At 37.9% G+C, this 22,013-nt stretch overlaps 1 protein-coding gene across 1 annotated transcript in view; it reads right to left on the bottom strand.

Annotated features, from left to right (window-relative positions):
• The window catches only part of LOC107752744 (DNA (cytosine-5)-methyltransferase 3A-like), a 64,898-nt gene that overhangs the window by 12,565 nt on the left and 30,320 nt on the right, over nt 1-22,013 (bottom strand). Inside the window, exons 7-16 of the mRNA XM_016568773.1 lie at nt 13,035-13,373; nt 11,330-11,488; nt 10,668-10,775; nt 10,391-10,547; nt 7,422-7,571; nt 5,858-5,902; nt 5,678-5,757; nt 2,487-2,599; nt 2,206-2,389; nt 363-447 (exon numbers count right to left, since the gene is read on the bottom strand). Coding sequence (XP_016424259.1) covers nt 363-447; nt 2,206-2,389; nt 2,487-2,599; nt 5,678-5,757; nt 5,858-5,902; nt 7,422-7,571; nt 10,391-10,547; nt 10,668-10,775; nt 11,330-11,488; nt 13,035-13,373 — 1,420 coding nt within the window. The remainder of the gene's footprint in view (nt 1-362; nt 448-2,205; nt 2,390-2,486; nt 2,600-5,677; nt 5,758-5,857; nt 5,903-7,421; nt 7,572-10,390; nt 10,548-10,667; nt 10,776-11,329; nt 11,489-13,034; nt 13,374-22,013) is intronic.

The following is a 22,013-nucleotide window of genomic DNA, read 5'->3' as shown; positions in this document are numbered from 1 at the left end:
CACTTTCCTTCAGAGTTTAGCTCCAACCCTAATCAAACACACCTGAACCAGCTAATCATTGTCTTCAAGACTACTAGAAGGCTACAGGCAGGTGAGTTTATCAGGGTTGGATCAAATCTCTGCAGGAAAGTGGCCTGGAAGGGCCAAGTTTGCCCATCACTGGTCTAGAGGGTCAAAACTGCGATTGCAGTTAATCCCCACTGTAAAAATCACACATTAGAACCTGAGCGGTACAGCAGTGTCGACGAGCAGCAAGTACAACAGTTAAGCTAAGTGCACTTTAAAAGCCAGGATGAGTGTAACGTGATCAGCACTATTTTCTGCTGAGAGGATGAAAGGAAGGGCGGACATTCTTCACTAACCTGTTGCGATCCCATCAAAAAGTGACAGGACGCGAATGGCTTTTCTGTTCTCTGCCAAAACCGAAGGGTAGAGCCTTGGTGGTTCCTGAAAGAAAGGAGGAGTAAAAAAAGGAGGGTGGACGAGAGATAGACAAGACGAACAGAGAGAGAGAGGCCTTTAAAGCACACTGCTCTGGTAATGAAAGAGCACCTGTCTGTACATACTGTCTGTAACTAACAAAGAGGCCTTTACGTTAAACCAGTCCAGTAACAAGGGGTTATTGTTGAGCGCCTGTACAATAAACGTAGTATCACAGGCCAGTTTCATTAACCATTTTCTTGCGATTAAGTGTGGCTGCTTATCTGTGGTCTTTGTTAAACGTCTTAGTATTCAATAACGCTAACAATAGCAAACGCTCGCTAACCTGTACTGTAATCCATTTAAAGAGTGGAGTGTGTAAGCTAAAACTCTATGATGTTAAGAAGTGTACTCAATGCACAAAGCACAGTGACTTTAACACTCTCTGGCTGCTCTTCAGCACGCTGGCCGTCAGCCAAGCTGCTCTTTCACATGGTCTGGAAAGCAAATGGTTTAGGAGTCATATAATTACATAATAAAACTCTCAAACCATTCACATTTGTACTGTAAACCACACCAGTTTTGATTAAAATGCTCACAGCTGTTCAAACAATGCAGTATTTATGGCTGTGAAATGGAAATAAGAAAACAAAATACATATTTATTAGGGTTGGTAATCTTTAGACATATTGTGGCACTTCAAAATGATTTCACAATGTGATTCCAAAATGATCTCTATTAACCCTATGGTTACTGTTAAAAGTTTCCACAACTTTTCCATTACTTTCCATTTCAGTCAATCCTGATTACTGGATAGAACTTTTTATAGAGATTGCACTCAAAGAGTAATTTATTGCCACTGTCATTTCTAGAGCTGAATATGAACATAAAAATCTATATTTACTTCATATTTCCATGACTTTTCCAGGCCTGGGAATTACAAATTGAACATTTCCTGATATTGCCAGACTTTCCATGAGAATTCTGACTGTTGTTCACTGAGACAAGCTTCAGAATGTCCCACAGGAAGGAAGTGAAGATTTGAACAGTGTATTTTAGACTAAAGTGCTTATGAAGCTGTAAAAATTAATTGTACAGTACCGTTCAAAAATTTGGGGTCTGTACAATTTTTCTTTTTTTTTAGGAAACTAATACTTCTATTCAGCAATAATGCATTAAATGAATCAAAAGTGACAGTGAAGACATCTATAATGTTACAAAAGATTTCTAGTAACAACTGTTTTCAACATTGATAATAATAAATGTTTTTTGAACACCAAATCAACATTTTAGAATGATTTCTGATGGATCATGTGGCACTGATGTCTGGAGTAATGATGCTGAAAATCCAGCTTTGCCTTTAGAGGAATAAATTACATTTGACAATATATTAAAACAGAAAACTGTTATTTTAAAATGTAATCATATTTCACAATATTACAGTTTTTCCATGTATTTTTGATTAAGTAAATGCAGCTTTGGTGAGCGTAAGAGACTTCTTTTAAAAACATACAATACATTTTATTAACCCAAAACTTTTGAATGGTAATGTATATTATTCATACACAGGCTGGAATCAAGTGTGACATTGGAAAATGACTTTTTTTTGTCTTTAAAGAATCATTCAGTTGCACATTATGTGATTAAAAATTATGTAGATTCAAGGCTAATGCTTAACACAGTGAACCGGAGAGCTTGTCTGATAATATAATGGAGAGTAACAGTTGCTAAGGTAGGATTGGTCAGTGATAATTTTAAGGTGGGGCTTTTTAAGGTGCCACTTACAAAGTCCTGGTCGTGATTGTTGGCAAAGAAGTGCTGCAGTCTGCAAGGCCAATCCGCTCGGCGCTCCAGCAGGCCGTATTGAGCCTTCGGCCCACACATATAGCAGTTCCACGGATCTTCTTTAATAGCTGACTGCGCCGCGCCGGGCCCCACCAACAGATCCACACACTCCACACAGAAACACCTGCAGGAGAACAAAGATATAATGGAGGAATCAATGCAGGATTGAGGTAGAAAATGGAAATAATACATCATAGCTCACTGCCGACAGTCTGTCTCACCTGCAACAGTTATTGTTTCCGCACATGAGCACTTCTCTCCCTCCACAGCAGATAGTACAATAGGACTGGTAGCCATCGTCATCGTATTGATACGCACATTCTAGGAAGCAGTTCTATAAAAGGACAAACACTTCAAATATTAATTCATTCGTATCAAGGAATACTGGGCATATGTGGTTGACAAATGAAAAACACTTGCCATTACAAAAGCATTCAAGATTAGAGGAGCAAGTTTGGTGGTAGTTTAGCATTTATATTTGATTGTGTTTCATTTTTTAAAACATAAATATATACAATATATTAGCAAGCAGGGTAATGTCAGTCCATTAAAATATTTAATCTCATTTAATTTCTAGTGCTGTCAAACGATTAATCGTGATTAAACGTATCCAAAATAAAAGTTTTTGTTTACATAATATATGCATGTGTACTGTGTATGTTTATTATGTACATATAAATACACACACATGCATGTATATATTTAAGAAAAATATGTAACGTTTATATATTAAATATATTTATATATGATATAAATTATATGAATATAAATATATACATGTAAATACATGTAAATATTTTCAAAATGTATGCTTTATGTGTGTGTATTTATACAGTGGGGAAAATAATTATTTGATCCCCTGCTGATTTTGTAAGTTTGACCACTTACAAAAAAATTAAGGGTCTATAATTTTTATGGTAGGTTTATTTTAACGGATAGAGACAGAATATCAACAAAAAAATCCAGAAAAACACGTTATATAAAGGTTATAAATTGACTTGCATTTCAGTAAGTAAAATAAATATTTGATCCCCTACCAACCATCAAGAATTCTGGCTCCCACAGATTGGTTATGTGGCCAAGTGGAACACAGATTAGTCCTGTCACTTTAAGAAATTACTCCTAATGTCATCTTGTTATGAGTATAAAAGAAACCAGTTCATAGAATGTGTATCTTCCATTCAAACCTCTCCCACCACCATGGGCAAGACCAAAGAGCTGTCAAATGACGTCAGAGACAAGATTGTAGACCTGCACAAGGCTGGAATGGGCTACAAGACCATCAGCAAGAAGCTTTTTGAGAAGGAGACAACTGTTGGTGTGAATATTCGGAAATGGAAGAAATACAAAATAACCATCAATCGCCCTCTGTCTGGTGCTCCATGCAAGATCTCGCCTTATGAGGAAAGGATGGTCATGATAAAGGTGAGGGAACAGCCCCGAACTACACAGGAGGAGCTTGTTAATGATCTTAAGGCAGTTGGGACAACAGTCGCCAAGCAAACCATTGGTAACACACTACGTTGCAATGAGTTGAAATCATGCAGTGCCTGCAAGGTCCCCCAGCTCAAGAAGGCACATGTACAGGCCCGTCTGAACATCTAAATGATTCAGAGAAGGCTTGGGAGAAAGTGCTGTTGTCACATGAGAACAAAATTGAACTCTTTGGCATCAACTCGACTTGCTGTGTTTGGAGGGAGAGAAATGCTGACTATGACCCCAAGAACACCATCCCTACAGTCAAGCATGGAGGTGGAAACATTATGCTTTGGGGCTGTTTCTCTGCTATGGGTACAGGATGACTTCACCACATTGAAGGACCGATGGACGGGACCATGCACCATAACATTCTGGATGAGAACTTCCTTCTCTCAGCCAGAACACTGAAGATGGGTCATGGATGATGGGTCTTCCAGCATGACAATGACCCAAAATACCGCCAAGGCAACAAAGGAGTGGCACATTAAGGTCATGGAGTGGCCTAGCCAGTCCCCAGACCTTAATTCTATAGAAAATCTGTGGAGTGAGCTGAAACTTTGAGTTGCCAAGAAACCTTAAGGATTTAGAGAGAATCTTTAAAGAGGAGTGGAACAAAATCCCTCCTGAGATGTGTGCAAACCTGGTGACCAACTACAAGACACGTCTTACCTCTGTGCTTGCCAACAAGAGTTTCTCCACCAAGTTTTGCTTGGGGATCAAATACTTATTTGACTCACTGAAATGCAAATCAATTTATAACCTTTGTACAGTGTTTTTTTCCCTGGATTTTTTAGCTTGATATTCTCTCTATCCGTTAAAATAAACCTACCATACAAATTATAGACCCTTCATTTCTTTGTAAGTGGGCAAACTTACAAAATCAGTAGGGGATCAAAAAATTATTTTCCCCACTATATACATAATAAGTATACACAATACACACACGTGTAAACAAAAACGTTTATTTTGGATGCGATAAATCGTTTGACAGCACTATTAATTTCATAATTAAATGCTATGGATGGAGCAATAAGAATTCTGTCCAGTATTAAAATGATAAACGTTAAATGGTTGATATTAAAAACTATTCACTAAATAAATAAAACAAATAAATTGTTTCATCAAATGTCAATTTAAGCCCCGTTTCCACTGCAGGAACTTTCCCCAGGAACTAGGGACTTTGGGCCGGTACTCGGTGTGTTTCCACCGCAGGAACCAGGATCTAAATAAAGTTCCATGTAAAAATGTGCCCCTCAGAAAGTCCCTGCTCGCGAGGTAGTAATTTTTCAAAGGTCCGGAACTTTCGGGGGCGGGACTTGGGCGCTGAACATGCTGATTGGTTGAGTTCACGCAGCATTGTATTTCAACCACCATATATTTGCATAATTTTTTTAAATATTATTGTTTCAGTGGAAAATCGGCTTTAGTAATCACAACATTATAATGTACAGTATGAGAAATAAAAATAAATAAAAAGTGAAAGTCCACAATTAAGCATACACTATATGATAAATTATTTTAAAAATAAATAAAAATATCACTTGATATTCGATATGCTTCCAATATACTTAGCATCCCTACTTAATGCAATTAGTTCCAGTAAAACTATTTATTTCAATATAATTACATGAATTAACTTTGAGAGCAAGATATGTAGAATATATATTTAAAGATGGCATTACAATTATCATACTCTAACTTTAGCATAACTTACAGCCAACATCTTTCTGATTGACTCCATTTGTCTCAGTACTTTTTTTAATGAATGTTTTGCAATGCAAATGATCATGTACAGCATACAGTATGTAACATTTGTTTTCAAGTCACAGACAAAAAAAATCTGCCAATAATGCGAATGGACATGATAAAATTACAGTCAGGCAAACAAAGCAGCCCTCAAGGAAGTAGGAAGCAGGAATTTCCTGGCTTTTACCTTACAGCTTTGGCACATTCCTCCAATGAAGAGTGGGTGCTCCAGGGAAACATTAAGGCTGCCACAGGAGATGCAGATGTCTGGAAGTGTTCAAAGTGAGAGAGAGATTTTAGCAGAGGCTCTAACACTGACAGACAGCCCGTTATAAAACACATCTCAATCTGTATGTGTAATGCATACCTTCAATGTTTCTACATTTCTGACGAACTTCGTATACAAGCCTCTCTGAAAAACAACATTTATAAATGTTACATTTCAAAACTGGAAAACCTCCCAGTGTTTCACACATTTGGCCTAATTCAACTTGACATCTTGTTGAATGGAAATTTCAGTGGTTTGCATTTACATCACCTCGACAATTAAATTATTTAATAGTCAAAACACTGCCATAGAATAGCATGCCATAATTTTTATTAACTGATATAATGCTGCTAATTGTAGTGGTACTACATATTAAATATATTACATGTCAGAAATAATTGATGATGGACAGCTGAATAATTGAAAATCTTCAGTGCTGAACTGGATTAAAAATTAATGCAAGGTTTGGAGTCAATTATTCCAGTTGCCACATTGACAATTGTACATACTAGTTCATCATACTAGTTGACATTAGTTCAAAAGTGTCACCAAAACAGCAGTTATTAGATTTGCTTCTTTGTCATTTTTTTTGGATGTTTTGCAGTGGTATAGTGAAACATTAAATTCAAATAAATGTATCTAAATTTTCAATTTCAGTTTGCATAATGCCTTTTGCAATACACATTGTACCAAAGCAGCAACAGTGCTGTAGTTAAAAAAAGAATACACTACCGTTTACAGATTTCAAATTTTTTTTTAAAGAAATTAATACTTTTAAAAGTGACAGTAAAGACATTTATAATCTTACAAAAAAATTATATTTAAAAAAATGTTCTTCTTTTGAACTTTCTATTTATCAAAGAATCCTGGAAAAAAAAAAAAACGTATCACGGTTTCCACAAAAACATTAAGCAGCACAACTGATGTTTCTTCAATTCAGCTTTACAATCACAGAAATAAATTACATTTTAAAATATATTTAAATAGAAAACAGCTCATTTAAATTGTAACAGTATTTCACAATATTACTCTTTTTGAACAGTACAAACTATTGAACGGTAGTGCCTGTTATATTATGTATACTATAATTTAAATATTTTTAATGAGATTTTTATTGCACCACTTTTTAATTGTTTTCATTAAATATTAAGCAGGTGTTATAACTAAGGTGAAATATAAAGCCATTTGTAACTACCAAAACTGTTGCAAGTGAAGTGAAACTCTTGGCTCTACATGTAACCCACAAAGGAGATGGTGCAAGACTGCTCCAGTTTTCCTCTGTTTGAGTGTTTAATAAAGCTCCCTGCTGATTTAACAGCTCGTCTCTTTATTACTACTGTTAGGTTTTCCTGCCCTAAAACATGGGAAGTAATTTTGAAATCTTTAGCATGTATTATAACAACAACAACTGAACAACACGTAGGTGAAAGTGCCATTTTAAAGCTATGTTTGAACATGTGCTACAATTCAATACAAAACACATCTCTTTAAACTTGTAGGATTAGACGAGACCCCTGTCATAGTTCCAGACACACCCTCTTGTGTTTACTCTGCCGGCTGAGTAGATGAGAGCGCTAATCCTGATTTAGCATGTGCGGGTGTGTGTTTACGAGCGAGAACTCTTTGAACTCGCTGACCTGGTTCAGTGAGAGTATCCGCTCACCTCGAGTCCGCTCGTCGATGATGTCTTTGACCTTGGGTTTCTCTGTGGCTGTGCTCTTGCGGGGCTTTTTTGCTGGTGGGGGCGTGTAGGCCGCCGCCTCTGGCTCCACCCACATCTCTGGATATACTTCCTTGTAGGGGTTACGTTCCTCTAAAAAAGGCAAAATGGTACGTATAGCTATTGGTTAATGGATAATGTGGTGTGTCTATGTAAACGTCCGGCAGTCAGGATCGTTTTGATTTAACCAGTAACAGAGCTTAATTCCTGGCAGGCTGGCATGTGTACAAGCTTAATGGATCAACATCTAGTAAGCATCTACAAGAGATCTTAAAAGACAAAATTCTCCAAAATCTCTGAACCGAGGAACTGTCCATCAGAAATCTCACCGGTTTGCACATTTCTGGTTAACAACAACAAACAACTGAATTTAAACCTTTACCTTAAAGTCAGCATGAACTCACTAGCATGGATAAACTTGGAAATAACAGAAAGAAATTACCCAAAAATGAAAAGTGATTAACAAAACGTGAAATTTTTAAGAATCTGCATGCATATCTTTTCCATACAATGACAGTTCATTAAAAGAAAAGGATAATTAACATGGTCCTTATGACTTGTTTGCTATATTCCAAATCGTCTTGAGCCACATGGGCTTTGTGGGAAAACCAGACAGAAATGTAATTCATTAACAACTGAATCACTGAAACCTTGCCCTCCAATGAGCTGTCGACACAAGAATTGGTGCAACCCATACAATTGAGTCATGGAGTTGTGAACAAATGTGACCCTGGACCACAAAACCAGTCTTAAAGGCACAATATGTAAGATTTTTTTATTAAAATATCCAAAAACCACTAGAACAGTGTTATATATTTTGCTGACTTACATTATCCCAAATGTTTCGTCGCCTGCCAATGATGTCATACACCTTTGATTTCCGGTTTTGTTTTGTAGAAAACATGGAAACACCAAAGACGCTTTAATATGTTGTGCGTTTTAATAGACCGGTGACGACCGCACAGAGTAGCATTATAACAGAACTTTCAAATGTATCTAGTATGATAAAACAGCGCTGCTTTACCCCACATACACACGACCGGAAGGAGCGGAAGCGGTCGACTGTGGCATAATAAAAGCTCTGCTGCTTTCGAGCCGTGTGTCACACTCGTTCAAGCGGCCTCGTTTTGCGTCGACGGCTTTCAGCCTCACCCTGCTTCATTCTACTACGTTAATAAATCATTAGCTCATCCATGAACATGATTTCTGCCCGAGTCCCGTCGGATTGCGTCGGCTGTGGGGATGAAGACGACAACTCCCATGATTCCACACTCAGCCACGGCGTCATCAAACTACGCCTTTGTCTATTTGTTTATTTTGAATATGCGCCCTCTAGCGGCGAAAATTACATATTGTGCCTTTAAGTCGCTTGGGTATATTTGTAGCAATAGCCAAAAAATTATTCAGCTTTCAGATGCTGTATAAATCTCCATTTTGAAAAATTTACCCTTATGACTGGTTTTGTGGTCCAGGGTCACAAATCAGCTCAATTTGTGAACCCTATCAACTGGTTCATGGAGGAGAACTTGAACTAAAATGAACAATTCATTCACTGATCCAGTTCTCAAGTTCAACTCGCCTGAATCAGTGATTCGGTCACAGTGGTTTTTAAGTTAACAGCTCACTAGAGGGGAAGTTATAATGGATTCAATTTTATTCTGATTCTCACGCAAAGATATATTAATGAATTCAGAAGATGCATCACATGAATCATATGGACCACTTTTATGATGCTTTTTGTGTTTGTTTTGTTTTGTTTTTTGTGATTTTTGGAGCTTAAAGGGATAGTTCACCCAAAAATGAAAATTTTGTCATTAATTACTCACCCTCTTGTTGTTCCAAACACGTAAGACCTTTGTTCATCTCGGGAACACAAATTAAGATATTTTTATGAAATCCGACAGCTTTCTAACCCTCCATAGTTAGCAACTGTACTACTACGTTCAAGGCCCAGAAAGGTATTAAAGGGGTCATATGATGCGATTTCAATTTTTCCTTTCTCTTTGGAGTGTTACAAGCTCTTGGTGCATAAAGAAGATCTGTAAAGTTGCAAAGACTAAAGTCTCAAATCCAAAGAGATATTCTTTATAAAAGTTCAGAGTCAGCCACACCTACCTAAAACGGCTCGTTCTAACACGCCCCCACATACCTACGTCACAATGTGGGAAGATTTGCATAACGCCGTTTTGTAAAAATCGACGCGTTTCAAAAAGGCGGGGCATAGAGGAGAAACAATAATGGAAAATAATGTGTTTTTTTTACTTTAAACCGCATAAACACATTTCATTACACCAAATACACAAAATAATGTTCTTTTTAGCAGCATCATATGACCCCTTTAAGGACATCGTTAAAAATAGTCCATGTGACATCAGTGGTTCATCCTTAATTAGAATACATTTTGTGTGCAAAATAAAATAAAAGAATAACTTTATTCAACATTTCTTCTCTTCCATGTCAATCTTCGACACACATTCACAAGAGTACCATGCATGCGTGTGGTGCTGCTGATGCAGGAGCCGGCATTCTGACGTAGTTTCATAACATTAAGCTTGAAACGTTGATGTCACATGGACTATTTTAACGATGTCCTTACTACCTTGGAACAACATGAGGGTAATTAATGAAAGAGTAATTAATCACAGAATTTTCATTTCTGGGTGAACTAACCCTTTAACAATTAAGTCATTATAGACTGTCGTTCTAACAGAGTTGCATGAAAACCCCATAAGTTTGTGTTCCACTGAAAAAGAAGCAAAAGTCTCTATTTGTGTTCTACTAAAAAAATAGCAACACATGAAATTGAGTAAATGACAGAATATTAATTTCTGGGTGAACTATCCCTTTCAACAAGCTTGACATTTTCCTTAGCCAAGCAAGCAGATATCAATATGAAACAACAGCAGTCTTACCTTCAGGCGGCTCTAGACCTTTAGGTCCTGTGGGTTGAAATCCCGTCATGGCCCATTCAATCATCTGTTTGTTTTGCATGTCTACTGACTTAGAAGTGTCAGTGTCATCACTCTCCGGGCATGTGAGGAAGGTTTTGCCTGCTCTAGTGCTGGCTACCTGCAAAGCACGCCATTCAAACATTTTCTTTAGAGAGATTTTTGCTTGGAATATAACAAAATAAACTAGAGAAGATCTGATTTGTTCAATCCTCGATTTGTACCACAAACAAATTCCTACCTGTAGCACTTCAAAGATGGCTTTCTTGTACATTGGTTGTTTATTGTAGGTTGGCTGGTGAAAGGCGTTGTGGAAGGAACTTAAAGGCAACAGTTTCTCAACACAGACCTACCGGGAAAAAAATGAAACAAAACATTTAGAGGGATGTTCCAGGTTACAATACAACCTCTATCGACAACAATGGTAGCATGATGTTGAGTACCAGAGAAAATTATGACTTGTCCCTTACTGTCAACAAATTCTCTCACCCCCTTTAAGGGATAGTTCACCCAAAAATGAAAATTTTGTCATTATTTACTCACCCTTATGTTGTTTCAAACCTGTATGAATTTTTCTTCTGCTGAATACAAAAGAAGATATTTTCTATCAAATAGCTGCTTGTAGCCATTGACTTCCAAATAATTTTTTTCCTACTATGGAATGTAATAGCTACCAGCAACTGTTTGGCTACCAACATTCTTTAAAATATCTTCCTTTGTGTTGAACAGCGGAAGGAAACTCATACAGGTTTGGAACAACTTGAAGGTAAGTGAATGATGACATAATTTTCATGTTTGGTTGAACTATCCCTTTAAATTGCATTGTTTCCTGAAAATTAAAGTCATTAATTTAAGATTTAACTTGTTTTACACCATGTGCTGTAAGAGTGAATACAAACTCACCACAGAAAACTTGCCGTCACCGAACCACATGACCCATCTAGTGCCCTCAGCCGCCCGGCTGCGTCCAGTCATTAACCAGGATACAATTCGGCCGGGCCACCAGGAGAATCCTCGTAACTTTCCCCACACAAGCTCACCAATGCTGAAACCTCGGCCATCCTGCAATATACAAACACAAACGAAGGACAACTTTTGATTTCAATCACTTTACATAAATACAAAAAATAACCTGTTTTTTTAATTATCTTTAATTCTTTTTACTGTCTTGACTTTCAGCCTGTATGGTAACTCTGTGGCGATTGCTATAAATTGAAGGTTTTCCTACACAAATTTCGCAGTGGTTTCGAGTTGGTCACATAGATTCGCCGAGATGACCAACAGCAAGCTACTTGGTTTGAAAGTGTCTTCTATGTGAGCTGTGCTTCATCCCTATACTACTGACAATAGACAGTGGACCTATTTTGCCCACATAATTTTACAGAAGCTTCACTAATGACCGCACCTTAAAGGTATAGTTTACCCAAAAATTTTAATTCTGTCATTAATTACTCACCCTCATGTCGTTCCAAAGCCGTAAGACCTTCGTTCATTTCGGAACACAAATTAAGATATTTTTGATGAAATCCGAGAGCTTTCTGACCCTGCATAGACAGCAAGGGAACTGACATGTTCAAGGCCCAGAAAGGTATTAAGGACATTGTTAAAATAGTCCATGTGACATCAGTGGTTCAACCTTAATTTTATGAAGCTACGAGAATACTTTTTGTGTGCAAAGAAAACAAAAATAACAGCTTTATTCAACAATTTCTTCTTATCCCAGTCAGTCTTTGACGCGTGTTCACGAGAGTACCACGACGCATACATGTAGTGTTGCTGACACAGGAGCCGGCGTTGTAGAATCCTGTAGAATGTAGAATCCTGATGCGCTGCACCTTGTTTGCAAGCAGAGGAATGCACACGCATGTGTCGTGGTACTCTCATGAACGCGCATCGAAGTCTGACATGGAAGATAAGAAATTGTTGAATAAAGTTGTTATTTTTGTTTTCTTTGCAAACAAAAAGTATTCTCGTAGCTTCATAACATTACGGTTGAACCACTGATGTCACATGGACTATTTTAACAATGTCCTTACCTTTTTGGGCCTTGAACGTGTCAGTTCCCTTGCTGTCTATGCAGGGTCAGAAAGCTCTCGGATGTCATCAAAAATATCTTAATTTGTGTTCCGAAGATGAACGAAGGTCTTACGGGTTTGGAACAAGGGTGAGTAATTAATAAGAGAATTTTCATTTTTGGGTGAACTATCCCTTTAAGGCAAAGAGCTGTACGACATTAGTTTTAGTATAGTTTCAAATTACTCCCAGATTTCATATGAAACAAACCCTCAAGCAGAAGACAGGCCCCACTGTTTAAACCTGGATTTCGAATCTGGTTAGCCAGATAACTTACAAGATAACATTGCATAATCCTGGGATTTCTCTGAGAATAATTATCCTATCAGCAAGCAGGTGTCAAGTGTTGGAAATTTTACTTTGATAACAAAAGTAAATTTGAAAAAGGAAAATCCCACATTTATCCCAAAACTTATCCGGCTAACCAAATAAGCCACAACTGCAGAACCAACCACCCAAACTACAGAATGTAAGTACACAATATTTCTAAATTATCAACCCCAAGTCACCAAGATCATGAGGAAGTTACTCGTACTTCGTACTCCGACTCTGTGTCAGTGGACTTGGGTGAGGTCTTGTCTCCGTCCCCTATAGACACGGGCTCTGGGGTGGTGGCAACAGTTGGAGAGGCTGGGTCCGTAGGCTGCTGTTGCTGTTGGAATGGTGGAGGTTGTTGCTGGGGAGAAGGCTGGGGTTTGAGGTTGGTCTGAGGTTGAGCTTGAGGCTGTGGCGGTTGCTGCTGTGTTGGTGGCGTCGGTGGAGGAAAGAGTACTGGGACGGTGATTATGGAGCTGTCTTTTTGAGGCTCCGACTGTACCTCGCCATGGTCCTCCATTGAGTTCATCACAGACACCAGTTTTGCCTTCTTCTCTGCCTGCAACGTAGGGAACAGCGGGACAGGAAGAGGAGGAGGTAAAGCACATGGAACAGCAGTGGCTTTCCTGAGAATAGCACAGTTCAGCGCTTGAGTAATGGTGACTACTCGGTTTGTTTATAGCACTTTAATCCCACGTGCCAACACAAATATCCCCATCCTTTGATAAAGCACAAGTGCCGCCCCTTTGGGTGTGATAAGTGGCAGAAACCTGTGAAAACAGTCCCCTTTTCATTGCGTTGAAAGCTGTGTGCCATCACTTCGTAACAATGAAAGCTCCCCCCGTGGCTGAAATAGATGCGCGCTGGAGAGTTCAGCGAGTTTGTCCAACCTGACTCTAAGCTATTAGGTCAAAAACAGAGGACACGAGCCAAGCCATGACTTAAGCAGCTCACAGCAAATCCCTAACAGCTGCACCTCTCTCGTCCACTCGTTCTCGCTCACTCGCACGTGAATCTCTTTCACAGCTGTACTTTCTCTGCTGCTGGGGTCCATCTCCGTCTCCAATTTCACTCACACACACGTGAACCTGGCAGAGTCGCCAGTGTGTGTGTGTGTGTGTGTCTGTGTACGGAGAAAACGGTTGGATCCATCCCCAGAAAGCTCTCCTTATGTCTCTCTTTAGCTCACTCCCTCCATTATAGTGGCTATACATTCATATAAGCCAGCAAAGGGGGGAGAGAAGCTCTGGAGCCAAGAGCTCATGAGTGTGCATGAATAGACAGGATGAGTGTGGAGTAGAAACATGTGACCTCAAATCAAGAAGCCCCACTGTAGTTTATAAATATCTGTATAGCTTCACTGGCTGCTTCGATGAGCTGGGCCATATGTGCCAGGCTGTTTGTCTTTGACAGAAGGTTGACTGTGGAAAGAGTATTTAAGTGTATGCAAGTGGTTTTGTGCATATGTGCATCTATTTATCTCTGCAGTACTAGGCGGTGTGATGGTATATACCAGTAGTTCTCAACTGAGCCTAAATAAACTTCTAAGGGAGCTGCATAATGTCTAATTTTTAAATATGTATAGTGTCTTTTGTAATCCATGTCATTTCAAAACCAACAAGCAAAGCATGTTTTGTAACTTAGCAATATTTCTCAGGTTGAAGAATACTGTTCTAAAAACTCTGGAAATGTGGTTTTCAAAGGACAAATTGCAATCAAGTGTAACACTCAGGTCCTTAAGTGTATAAGATGATACAACAATTCATTTATCTAGGCACAAATTGCATTTGAGCAGCAATATTTCAATGAATATAAGCTGTTTGTCAGAATTTAACAGAAGGAAATGGCTGTCAACTGTACCACCTCTTCAATGTGCTTAATTCAACTTGGAAAACTGGGGTATGTGGTATAGAGGAAATATAAAGCTGCATCATTAACATAACAACGAAAGCTAATTCCAAGTTTCCTGATGTTTCCACTAGAATGTTTTATTTGCCTTATTAATAAAAATACCTGATTCAACTCATCAGCTCATTAGTGTGTTAAATAGGGAGACATCTAAACATTCTGGGACCAGGAAAACTACAGAGGACATAATACAGAGCCTTGGGGGACTCCATATTGTACTTAACTAGATATTCATTAGATTTTAAAGTTTCTAATTTTCACAATAAAGTAGTAGCAACCAAACAGCTTTTAAAAAGTAAAACTTTGTCTGACCAAAGTGTTTTTTTTTTTTTTTTTACAAAGTTACAAAAAATATCTGTAACAAATTCAGCATCCAATTTTTTTTCCTTTGTAAAATATTTATTTTTTGTTTCATTTAAAGAAACAATGTTCTAAAGTTTAAAATCATTAAGTACTATTAATTATTTGCATGTATTTTTGTCTTCATTTCAGTGGAATTTACAAGAGGAATTATCACAGCCTGCGCAGAGACTCCTTTGAATATTGAATTTGACAATGGGGGAGTCACAAAAGTTGAGACCCACTGTTACATACAATGCAATGGTAGTAACACTGAGACATTGCTACACCGTTTATACCATATCAGATATATTTATGTAGGAAATAGTTTTACACTGTTTTCATTCACTTGTTATGATTTTTTTCACAACAAAAGTATTTAAAGTTCGTGTAAAGCGATATTAAAATATGTGTTCTGAGTTTGTCACACAACAGAAAAATGTGTTATTAACCACCCAGCCAAATTTGAATGTTAAAAAAAACCGCCAAGTAAATAAAATAAGTTATAAAAATCTTGGAAAAATAAGCAGGACTCTCTGCTCTCAAACGCTGGGGGCGTGTCCGCTGTCGGCACTGAAACCATGCCCACTCACGGGAAAGCGGCCGTCTCTCTCAACTGTCAAATACCGCTACAACCTGAATGGATGCTACTGATGTTACCTCTAGTAGCTTAATTGGATTTATACATCCATACATGTTTGAGCCTCCAGAGCCAGAATCCAATTTAGAGGACATTGACCGGCTACCCGAGAATCAACCTCATCCCACTCGGTCTGCAACAGCATGGTATTTTTTTTTTCTTCTGACGCTAATACGCAGTAGTTATTATAGTGTTAGGGGCGGTGATAGTGTTTCCATTGCGTCATCGAGCCACCGTTTTAGCCCCGCCCAAAAAATCCTGAACACAGAATTGGTGAAAAACTGTTTCACAGTTTAACTCCACAATTCAGTACTACATACTTCAGAGTCTTTGTAATGTGTTTCTGCAATACATTTCTAACATTTATAATGTGTTTAGAAACAATTATCAGAATTCTCTTTACACTGACTTTAAATCACTACATTTAATACTAGACATCACATCACTGTTATTCAATATATAAAGCATTTTTTGTTGAATTTCTATAAAAAATAACTACATTATGATGTCCGCTGTCACCAAAATGTACAATTACTCATACCATATATAAGATTTTCTGTCATACACCAGTGGCTTGAGTTATCATTAATGTAATCTTAGTCCAATCATTTCAAGCCAAGCATATAAACAGGATTAAATCAGAATATAATTCAAATCTGAAACCCTTATCTAAAGAAAATATTATCTTGAGCTACCCATGACTGATTCCAACTCACATGCTTGTGGCTCTGTTCGCTCTAAATGTACACAATTTACATTCCACACAACAAGCCGAACTCACCCTATGTGATTGATGAAGAGTAAAAATGCCTGCTTTTGATATAAAACCCACACATAACTTCTGACTAGCTTGAAAAACCTCCTTAAGTTGTCAAAGCTATCATAGATACTACAGGATTGTCAAAACCAATCATAAATAATGACAGAGGCAGCCAATACTGCAGGCAACTATTGTGTATCAAATTGTACAGTGACAGGGAGAGAAGAATGTCGACTCATGAAGGAGGAAAGGGTTATTTCTACATAAAAATGAAGAAATCAATAGAAAACTGACTCCCCAAAAACTAGTGGAGGAGAGGAAAGCACTGCGGCTATAAGTGGAGATTTGCTTCTGGACATGTTTTTTTTTTCCCCCAGCTGTAAATGCCCCTCTTCGGGGGCCTCACTGTAGCAAGTCTGGCTCTTGAAATTGAGGGAGGGGGAGACGAGAAGGAAGGAAAGGGGGAGGGTTTCAGGAGTACAGTACTTTACAGTCTTTGTCAGCCACAAACACAAGGCTCAGCTCAGGAATAAGAAGATATATAAGCAGTGTCATCCACAACAGAGAGCTTAAAATAACCAGATAACCAGTGTATTTATAAAAGTCCAAAGAAAAAAATACAACAACAAACAGCAACAAGTACAGCAAGCTGTACTGTTGGAATCAATTTGAATAAATGCTTAATAAATATTTACTGAATAAATGCATTTATAAAGATAAAGATTATTAAAAAGCATGAAAAGTTGAAAGTTACCCATTTATTGACCTAGTTTGCTGCATGGCTGTCCAAAAGATAAAAAGCAAATTTAAAATACTAAAAACACAGATCTTGAGATGTATTTAGAGAAAATGTTTCTGAAACTAGTACTAGTCTTACATTTCTAACTAACAAAGAATATTCTCCAGCCACTGAAGTAATGAAATGTAAATCTCAGCATAAGTACTAAGAAAACTTAGCCACTAAGTCACTATGGGACTAAAAATGTGGATGTACTGTAATGGGATCTATAATGCAGTACTTTCAATTAAGCCAAAAATTTCCACATAGAATAATACAGAAGCTTACAGAACTAAGTGATAAACTAACCTCTTCAGTTAAAGCTCTTATACACAGTACACATAAATCCAATACTGAAAGGTAAGAAGGGTAACCATGTGAGAGAATGTTTTTTAAGCTCTATGTTAAAGCTGGTGTGCTGTATTATAGGACAGCACAGCCTTTAGGAGCGCTACCTATATCTGAAAGGAAACACCCATGGCCTTAAGCTGCTCTCCACATTACAATGATCAACCAAGCCTCTTTTCCAAGAAAAGCTCCTCTGGCAAATTCTTTTTTCCAACCTTATTGTAATTTTTTATATACCATGACGATTCGATTCAATTCCATGATCAGCTACTGCACATGGATGCCTGTAGGCCTATTATTTTGTATGTTAGGCCTTTGAATGTGTGTTCATATGACATAGGGATGAAAAAACAGCATTACTAAAAAAAACAATATACTTTCATGATTTATGATCATAAGGACAGCCTGAGGCTAATGTAAGAGACTTTCGGGCCAGCTAATGGAAGTTTAATTTGCACTCAGACCAATGCCACATTGTTACTATGTCATACATTTGTTTTGTCACACTTTTATGCCTGACAAATTTCAATATTTGGCTTCTGTGATAAACTGAGGATTGTAGTTGCTAATTGTGATCATTTAAATATGCCAACAAGCTAACATTAATGATAGAATGATAGCCTTGGAAGCATTAGTTTGGGTTGAAAATTACGAACAAATCAGTATTATGACACGGCGCATGCTATACAACATAGCTTTTTAGGGAAGAAAGAAACATAATAAATATTGCTTAATATTAATATTTCAATAAATTATAAAATACAATTATAAAAAATAAATTATAAAAATTTATAAATTATAAAAATGTTAGCAAAAAATGATAATATAGGCCTGTAAGTATAAATGTATTTATTTAAAAAAGGAATAGTTCTCCCCAAAATGAAAATTTTCTTAAAATTTACTCACCCTCAGGCTATCCAAGTTTATCTCATTACAACCGATTTGGAGAAATTTAGCATTACATTTGATTACCAATGGATCCTCTGCAGTGAATGGGTGCCGTCAGAATGAAGCTGTTCTTATTCAAACAGCTAACAAAACCCTCATAATAATCCACAAGTAATCCACATGACTCCAGTCCATCAATGAACAACTTGTGAAGTGAAAAGCTTCACACAAAAAAAATTTTAACTGTCGCTTCTGGCCAAAATACCAGTCCATAATCCACAATAATGCTTCCTCCAGTCAAAAAGTCCATCCCCTGATGTCCTTTCACATCAAAATCCACTCACATATTAGTTTACATAACTGTTATGGACTGTTTTCACTTGTAAACAGTGTGTGATCTGTGCATATTTCTCTCCTGATTCAGAAAAAAAACAAAAAACATTTTCACCGAAGGAAGCGTTATTATGGATTACATTTACATACTTGTGTTTTAGCCAGAAGCAATGTTTTGAAGTTAAACAAGCCTTTATGATGGAATTGTTTACTACAAACATGTAGCTTTTCACTTCATAAGATGTTAACTGATGTTATTGTGATGTTTTTATCAGCTGTTTGGACTCTCATTCTGACGGCACCCATTCACTGCAGAGGATTCATTGGTGAGCAAGTGATGTAATGCTAAATTTCTCCAAATCTGTTCCGATGAAGAAACAAACTCATTTACATCTCGGATGGCTTGAGGGTGAGTACATTTTCAGCAGATTTTCATTTTGGGGTGAGCTATTATACCATAGCAATTATACAAAGTTATAAAACAATATATTAATATTATTTTTAATTTAATAAAATTCTATATTTCTATTCATTTATTTATTTTAACTGTAAAAAGCCAAACTTGTTGAACACAGCTGACGGACAGTCAGTCTGCAGCGCATAAAAACATTATGAACGGTTTCCAAACAAACAATGTTTAATAAATACTGTTCCCTTAAACTTTTTTGAACAATACGAGGAAACAGTGGATTTAATTCAAATGCCGGCAGCACAGCAGTGCACACTGAAATTCCAACAGGCAGGGGTTGAATGGCTATCACCACTGTGTTACAATCGCATTTATTTTGATGTGACATTGTGAGAGACCGAACAAAGGCTGTTCACTTTTTAGCCGCCCGAGTCCAGAGAATAGAGGATGCATTTCGTTTGTGATTGTGCAGGGTCCATTAAAGACTCAGTAATTAGTAGTGCAGCAGAGGTCAGGCATGCTAAATGAGTCTTAGTCTAAGTGCCTTAATGTTAAAGTTTTTTAAAGCCTTCTCTTTATTTGTTCACTTCAAGCTGCGCAAAAATATTTTAGTCTAAAATCTGTTATTTCCTTAAATTGCGAATGAATCTTCAAAAGCTGAAGTGCAAAAGTCTGCCTGCTTCAGTCTGTGCAGCCTTGACTCAGAGTACGAGCGAGCGCTGGCAGTGCACTAATCACACGCGCTTCCCGGGTTCACACTGTAAAAAGCCAAACTTGTTGAACACAGCTGACGGACAGTCAGTCTGCAGCGCATAAAAACATTATGAACGGTTTCCAAACAAACAATGTTTAATAAATACTGTTCCCTTAAACTTTTTTGAACAATACGAGGAAACAGTGGATTTAATTCAAATGCCGGCAGCACAGCAGTGCACACTGAAATTCCAACAGGCAGGGGTTGAATGGCTATCACCACTGTGTGACAATCGCATTTATTTTGATGTGAATTTGTGAGAGACCGAACAAAGGCTGTTCACTTTTTAGCCTCCCAAGTCCAAAGAATAGAGGATGCATTTAGTTTGCGATTGTTCTGGGTCCATTAAAGACTCAGTCAGGCATGCTAAATGAGTCTTAGTCTAAGTGCCTTAATGTTAAAGTTTTTTAAAGCCTTCTCTTTATTTGTTCACTTCAAGCTGCGCAAAAATATTTTAGTCTAAAATCTGTAAAAAAAAAAAAAAGAAAGAAAAAAGAAAAGAAAAAAAAAAACAGAAAGCATGAACATTTCTTTGTCTGGGAATTCAGGGTCAGGTGGTTCCCAACAGGAATTCTGGTTGGCTAGAGAGGACTTGCAGAATGTTGGTGGCTGTCCAGGAGGCTGTCTTGCAAGCAGCGCTGGAAATTTGCTGTAAACCTCATCTTAACCCTTATATCTATAGTACGGAGTTCATTTCCACTGCAGAGAGAGTAGTGAGGGGAGAGGGGGAGGAGTGAAGTGAGCGGGATGGGGGTGGGAAAGAGGAATCTACTGTAGCGTTGGGCACTTATCAAAAAAAAAAAAAAAGAGAGACATGGATCCCCTTCACTCACAGAAAGTGAAAGCAGGCTGGGATTTATTTCCCCCCTTAGGGCCACCCCTTCAATGCTAACAAAGCTCTGCTGACTGTATGCGGCTCGGGCCTCGTAGCTAGATGAAGGAAACATGTCAAGGCCCCTTTCTATAGAGTTTCCTGCTGCATTGTTGTGTCCGGTGTGGAGCTGCTTCGAGAAAACATGACTGCACAGACCTTCGGAGAGCAAACAGAGAAATGACATGTTACGATCTGCGCTCTTCCACAATGTGCCTATTCAGAGAAAGAAAAAATTCCCAGGCTCCCAATGGAGGATTCCTGCTGTCCGCGTGAAGAATGCGAAACGCCCATTTCTCTGGAATTTTACGACGTCCACTCACGAGACAACTGTGTGTCCGGCTAATTTGGCCGTATTTCTGGGATCCCTGACACTTTTATGGCTTAGCCTCAAACACAGTGTGGCAAGGGCTGGAGAAAAAAAATATGGGGGCGGGGGGAGCTTGATGTCGATTGGTCGGCTCCCTTTGGTTACAGAGGAAAAAGAACGTTATGTAACAGAGCAGTTCTCAGCATGCAACACAGTAGGAAAACTCTGAACCACCTGTACCTGCGATGATTATTAGAGATTCACTATAGCAACGGATGTTAAAGGGATAGTTCACCCAGAAATGAAAATTCTGTCATTAATTACAAACCCGACCTTCGCTCATCTTCTGAACACAAATTAAGCTGTTTTTGATGAAATCCGAGAGTTTTCTGACCCTGCATAGACAGCAACAGAACTACCACGTTTAAGGCCCAGAAAGGTATTAAGGATATTGTTAAAATAGTCCATGTGACATCAGCGGTTCAAACGTAATTTTATGAAGCCATGCGAATACTTTTTGTGCGCAAAGAAAACAAAAATAACTTTATTCAACAATTTCTTCTCTTCCGAGTTGGTCTTCGACATGCGTTCACAAGAGTACCACAACGTCTATGCAGGGTCTGACAGCTCTCGGATTTCTTCAAAAATATGTCAATTTGTGTTCCGAAGATGAATTAAGGTCTTAAAGGGGTCATATGATGCTTATTTAAAGATCATTATTTTGTGTATTTGGTGTAACAGAATATGTTGACATGCTTTAATGTTCAAAAAACACATTATTTTTCAAATACTGTACATTATTGTAGGTCCTATATGCCCCGCCTCTCTCAAACGCTTCGTTTTCTACAAAGCCCCCTCCTT

This window comes from Sinocyclocheilus rhinocerous, unplaced genomic scaffold, assembly GCF_001515625.1.
Source record: "Sinocyclocheilus rhinocerous isolate Xijiao unplaced genomic scaffold, SAMN03320098_v1.1 scaffold61, whole genome shotgun sequence".
Lineage (NCBI taxonomy): Eukaryota > Metazoa > Chordata > Actinopteri > Cypriniformes > Cyprinidae > Sinocyclocheilus > Sinocyclocheilus rhinocerous.
The sequence above is the reverse complement of the archived record's forward strand: the minus strand, read 5'-3'. Positions and strand labels throughout refer to the sequence as shown.